The following is a 20930-nucleotide window of genomic DNA, read 5'->3' as shown; positions in this document are numbered from 1 at the left end:
CCCCAATCTCAGGCGCTCTGCTCCCTATACTGGGCCCACCAGTCTTTCTTCCTACTTGTCTCCTGAATCCACTGTTTTCTCTCCACGTCCCCAGCTACCCCATTCAGTCCACTCTCTTGAAAGGCAAGCCTAGGTTACCGCAACACCTTCCTGGCTTTCATTATGACTTCCTAACAAAAACCTGTCAAAGCTTCCTTCTTCCTTCCTGTACTGTAACAAAGTGCTGTTGACCTTCCCTCCCACTGCTCCTGCACCCTCTTCTCTAGCCAGGCCGGCTGTCCCCTTCATCTCGAATGTCCCCATCTCTTCCTTTCCATCTAAACCCATTCCCATTTCTTTTAAGGCCTGGATCCAGATCCGTGTTCTCCAAGGAGGCTTCCCTAATGGCTCTGGTCACAAGGCTATCTCCCTCTAAAGCCCCACAGCCCTTGTAGAATGTATCACTGCAATAGATGTGAGCTGCCCTGGGTCATATTACCTAGCAGAAGAGCCAGGGACAGAACCCCTTGCTCTTGGGATGGGGCTCTTTCCTCCAAATCTCAGGGCCCTCACTGCTGAGCCCAGAGTTCACTTTTCTAACGGTCACTAATACGGAGGTGTGAGGACTCTTCAGACGTTAAGGAAATGAGCTGAGTTGGGACTAACATCCCAACGGCTTGCCTCCTGGAGCCTGGGGCTCCTTCTGCCGAGGGATAGCTTCATGATAGGCCAGGACTCATGACCAACTGACCAGATGAGCAGAGGCCTTGCCGCAGTGGTGCTCTGGGTGCCTGCAGGGCCAGGTCCAATTCCCCCCACATCCGACGCCCTTCACTGCCCAGCCCTCGTCACCCTCTGCTCAAAGAAACATTGACTCACTGTCCTCTTAAGACAACTTGCACCACACTTTTGTTGAACAGAAAGGATGTCCTTCACTCCTCTCCGGCTACTAACACCCTATGCTCTCATTTAATCTTTTCTTGACCGCTCCAAGAAGATGTCTTCTTTGTCCTCAGAGGACCCTGTGATCACCCACACCTCACCTTGCCAATAGCTTCACTTCCTCTTCCATGCAACCAACTCCACTTAGCCTTGGGCATGGCTCCCTCTCAGGTCCCCGGTAGCCTATTTCCTCACCTTTCTCTCACCCGACATGGATTCCAAGGGTCATTATTCCCATGTTAGTCTCCTATCTCTCTTAATCATACTTAACTGAAAAAAAATCTGTACCCTGGTGAAGTCCAGCTCTTTATATCCAATTCACCCCCTACCCTGCACCAGTATATGCAGCTGATAGAAAACACACAACAGGGCTGACCAGCTCATATTGAACTTGTGACTGAAAAATCTCATCTGGTCCTGCTTCCTATCCAGCCCTCTCCATTTCCCGAGCTTCGTCCATTTACTCTCCCCCTTTCCTAGAGGACTGGTTCATACCTTTTCATCTCTCCTCAAACGTCTAACATTCCTCCCTCATCCTCACTCTCAGTTGAGAACACAGAAACAAACAAGAAGAGAGTGTGAATAAAAACTCCCAGCATCTCCCTTCCCACCCATCCTCCCCCTGCGCTGGGCATGTGCTCTCCTTCTCCCTCTTGTGGCCGTGGATGTGAACAGCCTAAGCTCCTCTCAAACACACACCCCGTGCCCTACACTCTGTCTCTTCTCACTTACCCCAGGACACCATTCTCCCTTTTCTCCTACATTACCAATTCTTCCCGCTCTTCCGAAAAATTCCCATCAGCAGTCCAACTGTACTGTAATTTCTCTCATCTTAAAAAAAACAAAACCCTCTTGACTTCATATTCCCCCCCAGCAACTGCCCCCACGCTCTACTCTCCTTTAGAGTAAGACTCTTTCAGAAAGTTATCTATGCTCATTTCCGGTTCACAGAAACATTATTTCTAATAGTAAATTTTGGAAATAACCTGAACATTGAAGAATGAGGGTCACAGCATTGATAAAAATCAGCTGAATATTATTTAGACACTAAAATATGTAAAAAGTTTTCATGAAAAATGCATATGGTATGATAAAGCAAACCCATAATAAACAACAGCTGCACACACACCATGATCTACATTTTGAAAAAAGTAAAATAGAAAACAAAGGTTAGAAAGAGCAGCAGCCCCCATGTCACCTCTGGACTGCTCTACAGACCTGCTCCTCTGATTTCACATTCAGCTCATCCCGAGACACCAGTTCAAGCACGTCTTCCAGGGGCAGGGCCAGGAACTCTTCCGACATGGACACTTCCACAAAGTGCTGGTGGATGAAGCTGTTGGCCGCGTCGTATAGCACGGCACACATCATGGTCTCAGCAAACTGGCGTACACCCAGGCAGTTTTTGGGGTGAAGCCTTTTGGCATAAGAGAAGATAAAAAGAAAAAAGTTAGAGGAAGAATGTTATCTTTGATCATTCTCAAGTTGGTTCTGGGTAGGGTTACAGAATGGAAAAAAAAAAAAACAAGCTCTGCCCTCAGCTTTAGTGGAAACCCCGTGTGACATCAGGTGAGCTTCTCTGGGACTCAACTTGTAAAGGTATAAAAATAAGGCAGGGGCTTTCCTGGTGGCGCAGTGGTTAAGAATCCGCCTGCCAAAGCAGGGGACACGGGTTCAAGCCCTGGTCCGGGAAGATCCCACATGCCGCAGAGCAGCTAAGCCCGTGCGCCACACTACTAAGCCTGCACTCTACAGCCCGCAAGCCAGAACTACTGAAGCCCACGCGCCACAACTATTGAAGCCCGCACGCCTAGAGCCCGTGCTCCTCAACAAGAGAAGCCACCACAATGAGAAGCCCGCACACCGCAACGAAGAGTAGCCCCTGCTCGCCGCAAATAGAGAAAGCCTGCATGCAGCAACGAAGACCCAACGCTGCCCAAAAAAAAAAAAAAAAAAAAAGGCAGATTATCCTCAAAGGAGCCTGCCTCTTGGGCCTAGTGCTCCGTGTGTCTATATGGAGTGAGCTCTCTGGGAAGTCCTGGGAAGCAGCTCTCAGGAGAGAAGAATAGAGCACATACTGGAAAACTTTGCTTTCTTTCAGTGGTTGACATTCTTGATTGAATGTCCACCTCTGGTCACCGGGAAGGCCCTGAAGATGTAGAATGAGAGTTTAAACCACATGAAGAGATGACTTCTTTAATATCAGGACCCTTACACTTTTTTCTTTCCTTTTTTTTTTTTTTAAACAAAAAGAGGCTCTATGGGCCTGACTGTTCAGAAAACAGCGGCAGCTATCACTTATTTGGCACCATCAGTGAGTCAAGTACTTTGCCAGGGCTTCTAGACACATTCTCCAGGATCTTTTAAACTACACTCTACAATAGTAATTGCTCTCATTTTTAGGTGGAAAACTGAGGCTCGGAGAAACTAAGAAATGTGCTCATCGTCCCTCTACAAGCAAGTGATGGTGCTGAGATTGAACTCTGGCCTTTTGTGCACATTCCCACAGTCCCGAGACAGACCTGCACTCATCAGGGCCAGGGAAACCCAGGGTAAATTCTGACCCTGCCACAATGGGCAACTTGGGTGGATTCCTTAGGCTCCTCAAGTGTCAGTAATAGCCTCACCTAGAAAAAGGTGATGACAACAGCTACTCACCTCCGAGGGCTGTGGCCATGACTAAGTAGGAATGTAGGAAATGCATCCGACATGGTGCTTGGTATGAAGTTAGCTTCTGGTTTAATTTTTATTATGGTTGTTTTTCTTACTACTATTACACCTGATAAAATTCCAAATGAGCCCAATGTGGTTCCAAAATCTTGGTGACAGCAGTGGACCATGGGGGATATGGCTTTTCTTATTTTGATTTTGTGACTGACAATCTTGTGGCGGGAGATGATACATATTAGATTAAAATTGCCCAGGTTTACTCTTCTTTGTGAGAACGCTTTCTCTTCCCCCTCTCCCCCATATTAAGGGTTACAGTAAGCTATACTTACTAGTCAATATTCACCATTGCCCACCCCCGGTAGCAGACCCGTCAGGGACTGAAAGGGCAGAGCATCTCAGGAGCCTGGCTTTATGACTAGTCTAAATTCTGCATAGCTGTTTTTTTCGTTCCAGCCTAAACTTGCTCTGTCCATTGCTTTGGAAACCTAGGCCATTTCCAAAGGCCAAGGAAACATAAGCATTGAGCACCCCTGGGCAAGCAGCATGGCCAGGGAGAAATATGGGACTCAGGGTCAGAATGTCAGCTCAGTCATCTGTCAAGTAACGTTAGCCTTTCTCCTGGTTGAGACTGGTTAAAAGCACGTATGGCAGATCAGATACGAGGAGAGACCCTCCGTGGGCCTCTACAGCATGTGCTTCACTCATCCCTACTGCTCTGACATCAAGTCAAGAGGAGGGTTCAAATGCCACGGACAGGGAACTGGATAGAGTCCAAAGACGCGGGAAAGGATGATTCACTTTGCCGACTGGCACACATTTCCCTCCTTTCCCTCCCAGGTTAGGATTCCTGCGCCTCACCTTTGGTTGTCTTTGACTGGCTTGGAATAATTGAGCACAAAACACACTTTCCACCGAAGTGGGCTTTCACATCTAAGAGGGTAGGATGTGGGGAGCCTGTCTGTAAGCCAACTGGTGGGGAAAAAGGAGGGAGAGCTGCCATGCAGGAGAGGGGAGCATTCAGGAAAAGAAGGAAGACAAGAGGGACAATAACCCAAAGGGCAGACAGAGACCCATATCTGTCAACAGCCACTTCACAACCTCCTTCCTTGCTGACACAGCTTGACCATGATAAGATGTAATGCTTTATCGGAGGTAGGAAGCAGTGACTTGAATTAAATAAGTTATTGGCTTGGTTCATTGATGCATCTGATGTTCTGATCCAGTTCTGAGAGAAGAATTTTGGAAAATACACACCTCCAATCTTCACCTAAAAACAAGGAGGTCCATTCATCTGAAGGCCGGAAAAGGAGCCACAGAAAAAAATCAACCCCAACCTCATGGGAAAAAAAAAAAAAATCAGCAGGCTGAATCTCTAACAGGCAAAGTGGCCTCAGGAACTACTGCTCTAAGAACTCTGACGGCTTTGCAGCTTTTCTATGCTCAGTCATGCCCTGTCCTTTTCACTACCGCTCAGGATGGTTTCCCTCAAGTCTTTAGTAATCAAACCTTGAAACTGAAGGGCCCACATGCTTGTCTTCAAGAACACACAGGAAGGGGGCAGCTGGGAGACTCCATCACACTCTGCAGCCAGGCTCAGGGAGAACCACCCCCAGGAACATAGGCAGTGATGGTAGCTATTGAAAAGAAAACAAAAAGGCCAAACCTCTGGGGCCTGTGGCAGAGAATAAAAACAGGAATAAGGTTTGAGTTTAGGCTTCAGAAGGGGGCTCCCAGTGCTGAACAGAAAAATGTCAAGGACAGACTCAAAACATCAGGCTTCGTGCTTAAAGTACCTTTTCCTAATATGTCACTGGTGCATGTAAAAACTGCACTGGTCTAAAAATCACTTTTCTAAGCATCTTTTACATGACACTACTTTATAATAGAGCCTGGATCCAGTCTTGACAGTGAGGAACTCAAAAGCCCCTAGGTGGAGCTGTTGTCCCCTTGTGAGAATGGCCAACTTCATCCTTTCCACAGGGCCTTACTTAGTCATTCTCCAAATTCTGTGGGAATACAGAGATGAACCAAGTCCAGTCTGTGTCCTTAAGCTCACAAATGAGTAGGACAGACAGTGTGCCCTACAGCCCATCACACGCAGCTCTCTAGCCTGACCCAGAAGGCATCCTAGGGCAGGTCAAGCCAGGCTCTGGGGCTGCACTCACTATGTGGTCTCCAGCTGCAAAACCCGAACAGGACCACCTACCTCCCAATGAAACCAGCACAGAGTGCCCCTGCGTGTTAGCATCATTACCACGGTCGTTAAGACCATCTGCACACACAGCAGTGCTCGCTGATGCCCATGAACACCGCACAAGCAGGATGTGGACCGCAGGCAGGGTCCACAGAGCTGCTAAGTGAGTTGGGCTGGTGGAACAGAAATGGAGGAGGGAGAGGTCGGCTCTAAGAGGGGATGAGGTTCAGGAGGCCAGGTCTGAGCCAGAGGAATGCTGGTCTTCAGGCCAGGGGCCTTGTGATCAGAGGAGTTCAGGCGGAGCCAGGCCTTGCAGAGACCACAGACAGAGGGGCACTGTTCTGGTTTCTCCCTGCCTGTGTGTAGCCCAGCACTAACCCTCACCCCCAAGCCTCTAGTGGTTAAAGGCGGCTTTTATCTTGTGACTAAGAGCTCTGCCTCTTGAGGGGGAGGAGGAAGAGCCTTCTTATCTGCTCAGTACTCAAAAGGTCATGGCCAAGTGCTGGACATTGGTAGGGGTATAATCCATGGTCCTTACTCTAAAGGAGCATATAATGATTGCTCCCAGGGGACTGAAGGGGACAGAGAATTCCAGGAGGTGAAATTTGGGTGGGCTCTTGCAGAGCAGAAGGAAAAAGGAAGGCCAAGAAATTCAAGGAGGGGGAAGGATCTAGACAAAGAGGAAGACAGCTGTGAACAGTTAGGGAGCACTGAATATATCTGGCGGTGGCTGGTTAGATTGGAGAGAGAGGACCAGAAGAGGTACATGTCAGACCAAGGGAGAGTGCAGGCAAGGCTCCATAAATCATGTTCCTGAGAGGTTCACCCCAAAGAACTGGGTACTGCTTGATACTGATTTCAAGAAAGGTCATTTCCGCAGAGTTATCTTCCCAGCTCACTCCCTTCGTGAGACTCTCCATGCCCCCAAAGACTCAGCAAACTGGCAGGGGATCCCAGAAATGAAATGGTCTGCTCCCCAACACAGGCCAGGCCCATCACATCACCTCACCGTTCTCGGAGGAATGTGCAGCAGGCGTCTTTGATGCTCTGCAGCTGCAGGAAACTCGCGCCCATCAGCAACGACTGGACGTTTTGCTGGTCAATGGCAAGGTGGCCGTTGTAGGCAAAGTTGATCAGAGCTTCCAGGGCGCTAGAGGAAAGAGGAAAGATGCTCTTCAGAGATGGTGCTCAGCCCACAGGATACTCAGGCCCTAAGTAAGCTGACATTGTTACCTGAGGAACGGATGGGCCCCGCTCTCAAATACATTTAGCCCATGCCCTTTGAGAATCTACCTGAATGGAATAATTACTTCACCATAGCTATCATTCTACTTCTTAGGTTGTCTTTACTGCCCAAATGATTTTATTATAGAAGGTTCTGAAAAGACAAAGCAGTGACCCAGAATCTCTCTACTGAGTCAACTGTAGTCATTTTTCTAGATTAATTTTCATTTCCTATTTGCCTGCATGCTTAAGTTGTATGGATATAATCATGTAATACTTATGAAGTCCTTTCCCATGTTTCTACACTGACTTCATGTTCAACTTTTTTTTTTTTCCTTTGGCCATGCTGCGCGGTTTGTGGGATCTCAGTTCCCCCCGACCGGGGATTGAACGTGGGCCATGGCAGTGGGAACGCTGAGTCCTAACCACTAGATCTCCAGGGAACTCCCCACGTTTGACATTTTCAATGGCTGTTATACAGTAACCCAACATGTAAATGTGCTATAATTTATTTCCTTTATTGGTAAGCATAATAGCTATTATAAGTAACATTTTTGGATTATTTCTTTGGGATAAGTTTCCAGCCTGAGGTTTCCAACATTTTTTTCTGCCTTCCAATTCACACCAAGAATGAAATCCAAGTTCTGTCTATAGGGCTGTATGTGGTCTGGCCCCTTTCCATCTCTCTGACCTCATCACCTTCCACTCTTTCCCCCTCACTCTATTCCAATATGCTGAACACACTCTCACTTCAGGGCTTTTGCACTGGCTACTCCCTCTGTTTGAAGGGCTCCTCCCCCAGATGTCTTGCTCCCTCACTTCAACTAAGGTCTTGGCTCAAATATCACCTCATCACAGAGGGCTTTCCTGATCACCCTGAAATAGCACAGATCCTCACCATCATTCGCTAGCCTTTACTCTACTTTACTTTTCTCACATCACTTTTACTTCCCAGCCGTATCATGTATGTATTTGTCTACTGCCAGATCGCCACTACTAGAAAGTTGGAATAGTAAGAGGTACTTTCTGTTTCCTCTGCTATACCTCAGTACCTACAGCAGCACAGATCACAGGTGCTCAGTCTATCTGTTAAATGAAGCACTTGGACGGTGCATGGTGATTAGCATGGCTCTGTCAGACACAGACCTCAGAGATGAGAGTGTACAACTGCCCTTGGATATAGACACACTTCTATGTCTTTCATTACAAGTAGCTGGCCTGACATTGCACCCTTGTAGTGGGTATACAGATCCTCTCCATGTACTGGAGCAAATCACCTTCAATCATCCAGAAGGTACCATACAGTTTCCTAGCTCCTTTCCTTCAAGTTTTCACCACGGGGAGATTAAGACGTTAGGCAACAAATGACAGCTTACTGGCTAACATTTTGGAGTCACTGGTTTATTTATTGTCTCTCTCCCAACAAGAATCATCTTGCGTGTCCTGTTTGCTGCTGCATGCCCAGACCCCAGAACAATGCCAGGTACATAGTAGGTGCACAGTGGACCCTTGGATGTAGCCTAGGTTATAAACACACAGCCTCAGTTCACAGACTTGCAGTGAAATCTTTTAAGTCATATAAATATGCCTTTTTCCTTTCAAGGCCCAAAAAGGCATAATGTGGAATATGTTTATATAAAGTTTTCATACAGAAGTCAGGAAAGTATTTCTGTAAAGAGGGTCTAGATGTAAGATAACTTTAAGTAAGTGCATAAATGATGCAATTTCAGGGTTTATAGTACTGCCTCCTGACCCTAAAATTCATCTAGGGCAGAATTTCTCAACCTCAGCACTACTGACATTTGGGGCCAATGATTCCGTTATGGAGGGCTTTCTGGGACACTGAAAGACGTTTAGATGGGATAAACTCTGGGCTTGACCTCCTTGGACTTCAGTTTTCTTCTTTTTTTAGTTCTACTTATTTATTTTTTTCGCTGCATTGGGTCTTCATTGCTGCACGTAGGCTTTTTCTAGTTGCAGCGAGCGGGGGCTACTCTTCGTTGCAATGAGCGGGCTTCTCATTGCGGTGGTTTCTCTTGTTGTGGAGCATGGGCCCTAGAGCACACGGGTTTCACTAGCTGTGGCACGCGGGCTCAGCAGTTGTGGCTCGTGGGCTCTAGAGCACAGGCTCAGTAGTTGTGGTGCACGGGGTTAGTTGCTCCGGGGCATGTGGGATCTTCCCGGACCAGGGCTCAAACCCGTGTCCCCTGCATTGGCAGGCGGATTCTTAACCACTGCTCCACCACGGCAGTCCCGGGGTTCAGTTTTCTCACCCATCAAATAACCGTGATTTCTGCTACCTTCTCAACCTGCGTCGTCCCATTAACAGCCAGTAGACACACGTGGCTATTTAAAACTAAATTTATTATTATGTATCATTTATTTATTTATTTATTTTTTGGCCACACTGCGCAGCTTGCAGGATCTTAGTTCTCCGACCAGGGATTGAACCCAGGCCCTCGGCAGTGAAAGCATGGAGTCCTAACCACTGGACTGCCAGGGAATTCCCCTAAAATTAAATTTAAATGAATTAAAATTAAATAATATTTAAAATTCAGTCCCTCAGTCCCACTAGTCACATTTCAAGTGCTCAACAACTACATGTGTTAGTGGCTACCAATTTGGAGAGGACAAACAGAACATCTCCATCGAGGGAGAAAGCCGGACAACAGTGGACAACACTGTTCTGGACTGATGGGAAGGGTAATGAATGAAGACACTTATTTGAAAGACTAGTCTGCCAGCTAAAAAGGCTAGCACAGAAAAGTGAAGAGAATAATATACCACCAACTTTGTGCCCAGTCCTAGTTTTAAAAACGTATCTTGGACTCTAGTTCCTATGAGACGTGTTACTCTCATTGAGTAAAAACACATCAAAACTCTCCTTATTTTAACCCTGTCTCAGGCCACTGGCTGAGGTTCTAGCTTGTTTACTGGTCACCTACTATGTGTGTGGAGCTGTGCTAGATACTGGGTCCTGCTGGAAGGCCCTCAAAGGGCACCAAACACAAGGCTGAAACTGCACCTAGAAAGCAGGCTGTGAAACCTGATGGAGGAATTTAGTACCTTGGGTCCATTCCTTGCATTACAATCTCATCCTGCTTGCACTCCATCATGTCATTTGTAAACATAGCGTGGAAATACGGGATTGAGGCTGCTAAGACGATCCGGTGAGCACTGAATTTGTGGTCCCCAATCTGTGGGCAAAGTAAAATACAAAGACAGATATTGAGGAATGCAAATACAAAAACCCACCCTGCCCCTTCCACAGCTCAACTCTCTGCCCACTGGAGTGGTACTGAAGGCATCCCAGTACATGACAGCCGAGGCTTTTCATGGAGACCCTGAAGTATTTTAAACTCAACATATGCGGTTATAGTAGGAGAATGTAGACAACACATTTTCATAAGGTATTAAAATGGTTAAAAGTCTTTATTTATATGGCAATCTTCACTGCACCCTTCCAAACTCCCCCCACCAACTCAAAGACCTGATTTCTCGAACACTTTATCCTGATTCCAGTTTTATTAGATGGCAGATGGAAGAGACAAACTGGCCAAGAACGCTGAAGCACCTAACAGTAGGCTCCTCCAGAAGAGTAAACAGACAGTGACAGGAAGAGATGAGGAGAAACAAGACCAAGCTTGAATAGGGGGTGCATGTGGGGATCAAGGACAGAGGCGGCATTGTGGGCACAGATGTTAGGGGGTCCCTGGGCACCAACCAGCCTGTGGTAGACCACAAGGAGCCCAGAGTTCTCTAAGGAACATGACCCTGGTGGCAGCAGCTGGAAGGACTGGGGCTGTGGACTGGCCAGTGCTCTGCATGGCCTGCAGGGCTCATGTGGACAGAGGCAGACACTCTCTCTAACTTGTACCAAATGCTCAGGAACACATCCTTAGCCTGGGGAGTTCCGTAAAGTGCTTTCCAACTATCTGCCAAAAGGATACTCCCTTTAACTTTGCCATTTATATCTCCAAGACACATAAACATTTCCACTTCAGAATTTTCTACTCTTCAGAAAGAGCAAACAGTCTTTTTTTTTTCTTCCCCTTCACCTAAGTTCCACATTAGTGAAATGCCAGAGCCATCTCACTATCTGATGCTCATCTCTTTGTGTCATATTTATTCAAGGATTCTAGCTCAGGTTCTGTCACTATGTCCTCTTTTTCACTGAACTTTAGGTTTATTATCTGTAAACTGTCCTTCAAGATGAAGCACACAACCATCCAAATACCAAAGGATCCTTACTAGATTCAGATTCTAGGAGTTCCTCATATAATCCATGTGTTGTTCTACTACCAGTGTTGGGGACATTACATGGCTGCATGCTTTGAGGGTTTTTCATAATTAAAAAAAAAAATCACAGTAATAAATGCAAATATTTCTTAAAGTTGTTCTACAAGGCTTATAATGAAAACCAGAAGTTTCTGGTTCCCTGATTTCTGCTCCCGGGGCAGCCACTTTCTTCTGGTATTTATCTCTATCTTTCTAAGTAATATGCCTCTAATATTATTTCTTGAATTTTCACTTTTAGTTATTACTTGTGGTAGTCAGCTTCCAAATAGCTCCCAATTCATCCCTGCCTTCTGGTATTCATGTTGTGCAGGCCCCTCCCACAATGTCTCAGGGTTGGTCTGTGTGACTGATGCAACGCAGCAAAAGTGATGATGGTATGTCACTTTAAGGCTAGGTCATAAAACACACTGCAAATTCCTCTAATTGCCTCTCCTGGATCACATGCTCTCAGGGAAGCCAGATAACAACATATCCTGAGGAGAGGCCCAGATGACTGCAGCCCAAGGTGACACCTGGACTGTAACCTCATGAGAGCTTCTCAAATCCTGACCCACAGAAACTGTGAGATAATAAATATCTCTTATTTTAAGTCACTAAGTTTTGGGGTAATTTGTTATGTGGCAAAATATAACCATTATGTTATGTATTTAATTCTTATGATGGAAGATTAGGATTTTGCTCTGACATGCTCTCTTCACATACTACTCCATACTACTTCACATACTATCTCCATTTTCCCATAGAATTATGCCAAATTTTGGTCAAATTAACATTAAGAATTGCATTATTAGATCTATGTGAATACTATTTGTAGCCAAGCCAGCATGTATACTATGATTACATTTCTTTGTTGGTATAATTTCTGTTTTCCCTGAAGATAATAATAAAGTGTAAAACTCCCTTTAATATGTTCCATCAGGTACCCTATCAGTTTGTTCTTGTGACATCCATACTGGAACTCTGTCTTTCTGGGAATTCCTTTCCCCTTGCCTATATTGGAACCCCTGTTTCCTGGATCCCATTTAGTCCTCTTCTTTATTATTCCCTTGTTCTGGTGAAAAGTGTCTTCTAGCAGATCTTCCTAAGAAAGGGTGTACTATAAACTGTTTTTAACTCACAGCACTTCTTTCACCATATTTGTGGGCTTTGTTCTCACACCAACCAATTCTCCAACTTTCCAGACACCAACTGGTATCCTACAATTTAATTCAAATCTGACACTAACTACCTAGAGTAGGTTATAGGACTCAGGTTAAGGACTCAGTCCCACCAGACTGCCCCTGCTTCAGATGCTAACTGGGCCACTCATACTTCTGACCCATCAGCTATAAGGACGGGGGGGGGGTCCCCAAAACCTCCTCTTCAGGTTTGATAATTTGCTAGAATGGGATTTTTCTGTAGGCATGACTGATTAACTCACTGGTAATTAACTCAATCTCCAGCCCCTCTCCCCTCCCCAGAGGCAGAGAGGTGGTGCTGAAAGTTCCAACCCTCTGATCACATGGTTGGTTCTTCTGGCAACCAGCCCCCAACCTGAAGCTATCTAGGGGGCCCACAAAGAGTTACCTCATTAGCGTAAACTTAGCTGAATTCTCTTCTTACCCCTATCACTCAGAAAATTCCAAGGGTTTTAGAAGCTCTTGTGTCAGGAATTGAGAACAAAGGGCAAATATTACAACAAAAGATGCTCTTATTACCCCTACTATTCAGGAAGTTAAAATGATTTTAGGAGCTCTGTGCCAGGAACCAGGGACAAAGACCAAAAACATATTTCTTATTATATCACAATATCAGAGGGCATATGCACAAAATGTCTGAAAATGTCTTTATTATCCTTAAACTTGGGTGATAGTTTAGCTGGCTATAAAATTCTAAGTTGAGAATATTTTTTTCTGTCAGAATTTTTTGTTTTTTTGCCATGCCATGTGGCTTGTGGGATCTTAGTTCCCCAACCAGGAATCAAACCCATGCCCTTGGCAGTGAAAGCAAGGAGTCCTAACCACTGGACCGCCAGGGGGTTCACCTCTGTCAGAATTTTGAAGGTATTGTTCCATTGTCTTCTAGTTTGTGGTTTTTGAGCAAGCTAATGCCATTTTGAATACTAACGTTATATGACTATTCTCTCTAGAGGCTTTTGGGACTTTCTCTTTATCCGAAGAGATCTGCAATTTCACAGGGCTATAACTTGGAGTTGGTTTTCTTTCATTCACTGTGCTGTATCAACCTATAGATATGATTTTAGTACTGAAAACATCTTTTCATACCATTTCTTTGATAATTTCCTCCTCTCTACTGTTTATTTCTTCTCAAATTTCCATTAGTCAGGTGTTAGACCTCTTGGAATGATCCTCTATAATTTATTTTATCTGTTCTCCCCAATTTTCCATCTCTTTCATTTGGTCTATCTTCTGGGAATCGTCTTTCACTTTACCTTTCAATATTTCTGTGTTGTATTTTTCATACTTGCTATCATATTTTTAATTCCTTTTTTGGGGGGGGGCATGACATGTGGCATGCGGGATCCTAGTTTCCCGACCAGGGATCGAACCCGTGCCCCCAACATTGGGAGCGCAGAGTCTCACCACTGGACTGCCAGGGAAGTCATCATATTTTTAATTTCTAAGAGGTCTTGTTTGCTGGAGGTTCTTTTTTTTTTTTTTTTAAAGAATCTAGTTCATCTTTTATGCATGCAATATTTTCTCTAATCTCTCTCAAGATATTATAGTTAAAATCTTTCCTTCTTCTCCTCCCTGATTTTACTGTTTCCTGAGTTCTTTTCACCTCCATTTGATTTGGACTCTTTCCCCCCCCCCCCCCAAGGAACCATTTAGAGTTTCAGAACAGTACTTTTTATTTTATTATTTTTTGGCCACGCGGCATGTGGGTCCCAGTTCCCCAAACAGGGATGGAACCCGCGCCCTCCGCATTGGAAGTGCAGAGTCTTAACCACTGGACCGCCAGGGAAGTCCCCTGGACTCTGTCTTTTATGTTCTTTAAATGTCTCATGACACTTGGCTATCTGCTCATACTTTTAGAAGCTGTTTGAAAGCTCTGTGTGTGGGAGCTAAGCTTGCCAACTTGTGGGCTTCACATTAGGGTGATCAGGCAGGAAGAATCTGCCATTTTATTGAGGATCCCCAAAAGTAGACAGTATCGTTAAGACTTTTTCTCTGGGATTAAATTTATCAGAGAAGGATCTTTCAGTCTCTTGCATGAGAGCACCTGCCTGCAGATATTCTGAAAACTGTGAGAAAGGGGAATGGTCCTATTAATCACTATATAGAACTTTGTCTTAAAGCCCCTATTTTCAGTTTTGCTCCATATTCCATCTCATCTTCTGTGCTTGGTGCGCCTCTGGTTCAATATCTAAGACTAAAATATCTGTCTCCTGAGAGAGTAGAGGAGGGGTTGTAGGCACCTAACTGCTTTTCACACAGACTTTCAACTAATCTTCCTGTTTTCAATATTTGGTTTCTCCAATTCTGGAGCTATTCTAGGGTTCTGCATTACAAATCCTCTTTCTTGTTAGTTCCCCCCCAACCCCTCCCTGCCAGAGCAGGCACTTTCAGTTCCTCTGGCCCACTAAGTTCATCACACTTGCTTCCTGGCTTCAACATTCCGTTGACCTCTCATTTGCTGATCTCTCTTTTCCCTCTTACTATCATTTTAATGGGATTACAGGAGGAAATGAGGGCAAAATGTGCATTCAGTTTGCTGTGTTACACTGTTATGCATTTATTTTCCATCTACAAAGTAAACAGAAGACAAAAGAACAAGCTGTATGTGCACGAACTAGGTGACCTGATTTCCCAAAAAAGCTCAGCTAAAGAGAAGACAGGCCTATCTTGGGATATGCTAGGCAGATTACATCTGAATTCTGTGTTCAGTTAAGGGGAACAACTAATTTGTCTTTATCTAGAAGAGAGAGACCAAGATGGGAAAGGGTCTGGAAGCTACATCTTACGAGGAATGGCTAAAGGATAGATAATTTAGGGATGACTATAGCTGTCCTCAAAGACTAGAAGGGCTATCACATGGATGAGGGCAGATCTGGAAGTTACAAGGAGGCAGATTTTAGTTTATCACAAAGAATAACAGCTTATTACCTAAGAACATTTAGGGAAGTCCTTCACTGACTCTAAAACTATTAAGGGACCTTCCAATTCTACAATCCTAGGAAATACACTTTTGTGAAAAGCTTAAAAAAAACCCAAATACTCTCACTGTACTCTTAGTTAAAAAAAAAAAAAAGAGATGATCATTTATGAAGTTCCTTTTGCTAAGTACCCATTACACATATTTTCTCATTTTAGTCCTCACAGCAACCCTCTGCATTAAGTAGCCACTGTGAATTCCATTTTATAGATGAGGAAACCAAGATTTAGAATTAACTTGCCCCAGTTAAGTAGCTATTATGTGAAAGAAAATCATACTTGAGTTGTTTACTGGTGGAGTTTGAGAGGGACCCAGTAAATAACACACCTCTCCCAGCTCAAGTTCTCAGCCAACTGGGAAATATTTAGAATTAAAAAATAAACTAACACACATAATAAAAGTACACAGAATTAAATACACACAGGTGAATAAAAGTAAAACTGGGCAAATCTGAATAAGAGTAGCTGATTGTGTCAATGTCAATATTCTGCTTGTGATGCTGTACTGTAATTTTGCAAGATATTACCACTGAGGGAAACTGGGCAAAGGGTACACGGGAATCTCACTGTTAATATTTCTTAACTGCATGTGAATCTACAGTTATCTCAAAATAAAAAGTTCACTATGGGCTTCCCTGGTGGCGCAGTGGTTGAGAATCTGCCTGCCAATGCAGGGGACGCGGGTTCGAGCCCTGGTCTGGGAGGATCCCACGTGCCACGGAGCAGCTGGGCCCGTGAGCCACAATTGCTGAGCCTGCACGTCTGGAGCCTGTGCTCCGCAACAAGAGAGGCCGCGATAGTGAGAGGCCTGCGCACCGCGATGAAGAGTGGCCCCCGCTTGCCACAACTAGAGAAAGCCCTCGCACAGAGGCGAAGACCCAACACAGCCGTAAATAAATAAATAAATAAATAAAAATTAAAAAACAAACAAAAAAACAAGTTCCATTAAAAAAAAAAAAGTTCACTAAAAAAAAAAAGGGACAAAGCAAATGGGAAATCCAGATGTTATTTTATTACTGACAAATCTAATATTGTAAACTACAGCTTATACAGGAGGAGGACAGTGTGTTCCCTATTTTAACATCTTGAATTACACAGGCCCATGCAAAGGCTACTTTCTCCACTTATCTTCAATTACACACTGTTACTGCAAATCTCCTCCCTAAGGTGGCAAAGAAATGTGAACTGTTGCTACAGAATTTAGGAAAAAATAATCAATAAGCAACATATAATTGACTGGTCAGAAAAGTTAAGGCTATTTGGCATATATCTCTACCTTTAATCACATTTTGCTATACCTACCTTTAAATAAACAATATTATAAATATTAATAAAACAATATTTATTATAATCATAAAGTATTAGCAATGCAATTGAATCAGACAGTAAATTAAATGAATTTAATTAAATGTTAGTGAATTAAATGGAATCACATACTAAAGTATTGGGAAGAGCCAGGTTCAAAGTCCAAGATAGGAGGGAAGGAAAGAAATGAATCTATGGTGTCATGAAACACTCTGAACTGAAAGACCTAAACTCATGAACACACATGTGGAAGTTACCCAGGTGGGATCAAGATATTAGGTACACAACACACCTCTAGTGCCCGTGCTCACAGGACCACTTACTAAGTGTGTATCAGCGCCAGCCACTTAACCACTGTGGGATGATTTGCAATGACCAGCATCTGTGGAGCAAATTAGGGGCAATCACAAGACTTCCTAGGTGTATACAATACCGCCAAATTTGCTTCTAAGAAAAAAAATCAATTCAAACTGGAAAGCCCAAACCACTTCCACTAAAACTGCAGCAAAGACTGAGCATTCTTGCCACTTGGCTTCTACAAAGAGTGGACACAGAGCCTTTTCCTGAGCAGTGGTGGTCCACCAGACAGGTGGTGTGGCATCAACATTGGAGTTAGAAGGCCCTCACCAGTTATGTTACCTCAGACACGTCCCCTCCAAGTTTGGCTTCCCAACTAATAAAGTGAGACCATTCCTATTCATCTGACTTCTCAAGTGTATTTGAGAAGACCTAATTTAAGAATGGTTGATATGAACATCATTTGACCAAATGACCAGGGTCACTCCGAATTCCTGAAGTTCCAATGGGAAAAAAGTATTGTCCTGTGCAGACCAAGCTGATGTTGCTGTCAATCCTGGGTCTTGTTTGGAGGGATGGATCTGTGCTGATTTGTCCCAGCCTGGCCACCAATGGGAATAATTCAAGGGCACATTTGCAAACCTAACAGAGGTGCTCCATAATGGTGAACAGATAAATAAATGCCTGGATGGATGGGCTTTGGAGCAGAGTGCTATTTAGCTTGTTCTGAGAGAGGCCTCAGCATTGCAACTTTGGTCTCGTTAAATTAAGTTATACACAATACATGTGAAAACACCCAGCACAGCGTCAGGCACTTAACAGAGATTTAAGTTTTTTGTTGCACCCAGCTGAGAGCAACAGCCCTGAAAGACCAAGATATAAATAACTGAAATCCTCTCAAGTTCCGTCTGATTAATAGAACCCTGGTAGAGAGATTAAACCTCTGAGTTTTAGGGCCAGCTCTACTATAGATACAAGCAAGCTGCCTAATTTTACCATACCTCAGGTTTCCAGGTTGGAATATAGGATTATTGCTTATATGCGCACAGCAAGGAATATACTAGTTTAAAAAAAACTTCTCAAAAGCACCAAAAATACTGGAAAAAATATCACAATCAACCACTCTATTAGGCATTATTAGAAAGTTCAGCATGGCATCAAAGGTCAAAATACTTGCCAGTCTCTACCTGTGCCCATGTCAGAGGAGACAGAGAGCACAAGCCATATGATACATACAAACTGCACCAATTTCAAGGCCAGCTGTTCCTTTTCTGTATGACCCAGGCAAATCTCTTCCCTTTATCCCTGCGCCTCAGTTTCTTCATCTGTAAATAAAGGGCTTTAACTGGATCAGGTTTCTCAAAAGGTAGTAGTTCTGTTAATAACAGTAGCCTAACACGAATTCAGTAAAGCTTTCTTTTTAATCATGATGGAATCTACATGCGTTTGAAAAATAACTGTACGTACACCTAAACGATATAATTTATCTGGCCCACAGATTGGTGCACATATAGATTTGAGGGCCCCCTGCAATAACTCTGCAGAATCCCTGTAGCACAGGAACCCCTGCACCAGAGGTTCTCGGAGGTCCCTTCTAGTTAGAAGTGTCTGAGACCTTGACTGAGCAAAAGGAACCAGAAATCCTGAGCACCTCATGTCCACCTAAGTTTTGACTTGGTTTAAAACACACACACACACACACCTCTCTTCCCATTTTCTTCCTTGGAAAGACTGGGAAATCTTCCATTCCTGACCCTGCCCTGGTGGTATCTTTGGATCAACAGGGATAGTATAGCATGACACCACAAATTCTGTTCCCTATCACAGGCAGGTGAGGAGCAAGATTCAACCAGTTGCTTATTCAAGCAGGAAAAGCAGCAGGACAAAATCTGAGTTGGAAGTAATCTGAGACAGGTGTTCCCAAAGAGAGCAAAAGATACACCCAGAATTGATTTCTCTCTGATGGAAAACATTTTGATACTATTGCTCCTACCTTCAAGGAGCCCACAATGAACATAAATTAAACAATAAGTCAACAGTTAAGTGCCCTGCCTGTGCAGACAGAATGCCCTTGGGATCAGTGGGGTTTAAGACTAAGCGTTTAGGCAGTCACAAGAGATGCTGAAAGTGCATAAGTAGTAATCCATAATTTTACTAAGGCACACTTTTGAATCATAAAGGCTATGAATCTTGTAAGAATGAGTCTGTAAGAATGAGTAGGGATGGGTTAATCGCTAAAATTCCTTTGGGCTAGGAAGTCGATAATTACAAGTTCTTTAAGAGAGACAGTAGGGCTTCCCTGGTGGCGCAGTGGTTGAGAATCTGCCTGCCAATGCAGGGGACGCGGGTTCGAGCCCTGGTCTGGGAAGATCCCACATGCCGCGGAGCAACTAGGCCCGTGAGCCACAACTGCTGAGCCTGCGCGTCTGGAGCCTGTGCTCCGCAGCAGGAGAGACCATGATAGTGAGAGGCCCGCGCACCGCGATGAAGAATGGCCCCCGCTTGCCGCAACTAGAGAAAGCCCTCGCACGGAAACGAAGACCCAACACAGCCAAAAATAAATAAATAAATAAAAAATTAAAAAAAAAAAAAAAAAAGAGAGACAGTATATCATGGTAGATAAGAACATACTCTGGAACTAAATTACCTGGGTTCAAATCTAGGTTTTGCCATTTAGTAGCAGCGCAACTCTGGGCTAGTTACTTAGCTTCACGGTGCCTCAATTCACGAAATCTGCAAAAATGGGGTAAACAGTACCTCCCTCATGGGGTTATTGTGAAGATTAAATTAGCATTTAATGCATGGCATTTAAAACAGTGTGTAGCACATATTAAGTGCTAAATAAGTGCTTATTAAATAAATAAAATGTCCTTAAATTGAGAACTTTATAGAAGTTATTTTTAAGACCTTTAGAGAAAGGGTCAACAAACCATGGTTATGGGCCAAAATCTGGCCTTCCTGCCTCTTGTTTTTTTGTGTGACCCATGAGCAAAGTGTAGTTTTTACATTTTTATATGGTTGAAAAAAATCAACCCTAATATTTCATGACATGTGAAAATTGTATAAAATCCAAATTTCAGTGTCCATATATAAAGTTTAATTGGAACACAGACATGCCCATACAATGGCAAAACTGAGTAGCTGTGATAGTGACCAACGGCCCGCAAAGCCAAAAGTATTTATTATCTGCTTCTTTATAGAAAAAGTTTGCTGACCTCTGCTCTAGAGTCACAGGGAAGAAATATTATGAAGAGGGATGTGAACACATTCTCTAGAAAGAAGAAGATGCTGATCACTTATCTAAGACGGGGTCCCCCCCCCCCATTCTCCACCCACGTCACACCTGATTTTCTGCTGGTATGCACAGACTCCCCTGCCAAACTAGTATGATCTGTCTGCACTTTGTGGAATCCAACACTGAGATACAGTGTCTTATAAAATGCTTGCTCCTTTTCAAAAGGAAGTGAGCTAAGGCATTCACTCTGGAGTCATGAACAGCCTGTAACCACCAAATGCCTTTTTTTTTAAACTTCAGTTTCTTTCTTTTTTTTTTAAATTATTATTTATTTTCTTTATTTTTTTGGCTGCATCGGGTCTTAGTTGCAACATGCGGGATCTTCGTTGAGACATGCAGGATCTTTTGTTGCGCCACGTGGTCTCTTTGTTGCGGCACGTGGGCTTCTCTCTAGTTGTGGCCTGCGGGTTTTCTCTCTCTCATTGAGGCGTGCGAGCTCAGTTGTGGTGCGCAGGCTGAGTTGCCCCAGGGCATGTGGGATCTTAGTTCCCCGACCCAGGGATCGAACCGAGTCCCCTGCATTGGAAGGCGGATTCTTTACCACTGGACCACCAGGGAAGTCCCTAAAACT

The 20930-nt window shown here is 44.2% G+C and overlaps 1 protein-coding gene across 4 annotated transcripts in view; it reads right to left on the bottom strand.

The window, feature by feature from the left end:
• The window catches only part of KLHL18 (kelch like family member 18), a 54724-nt gene that overhangs the window by 13085 nt on the left and 20709 nt on the right, over positions 1-20930 (bottom strand). For 3 of the 4 annotated variants that reach the window (XM_036867944.1, XM_036867946.1, XM_036867945.1), the window contains exons 2-4: positions 10076-10206; positions 6795-6935; positions 2140-2338 (exon numbers count right to left, since the gene is read on the bottom strand). In XM_036867944.1, the coding sequence (XP_036723839.1) occupies positions 2140-2338; positions 6795-6935; positions 10076-10206 (471 nt within the window). Of the gene's footprint in view, positions 1-2139; positions 2339-6794; positions 6936-10075; positions 10207-17090; positions 17128-20930 lie in introns of those variants that run through there. The other variant, XM_036867947.1, reaches the window with a different exon arrangement.

This window comes from Balaenoptera musculus, chromosome 11 (genome assembly GCF_009873245.2).
Source record: "Balaenoptera musculus isolate JJ_BM4_2016_0621 chromosome 11, mBalMus1.pri.v3, whole genome shotgun sequence".
Classification (NCBI taxonomy): domain Eukaryota; kingdom Metazoa; phylum Chordata; class Mammalia; order Artiodactyla; family Balaenopteridae; genus Balaenoptera; species Balaenoptera musculus.
The sequence above is the reverse complement of the archived record's forward strand: the minus strand, read 5'-3'. Positions and strand labels throughout refer to the sequence as shown.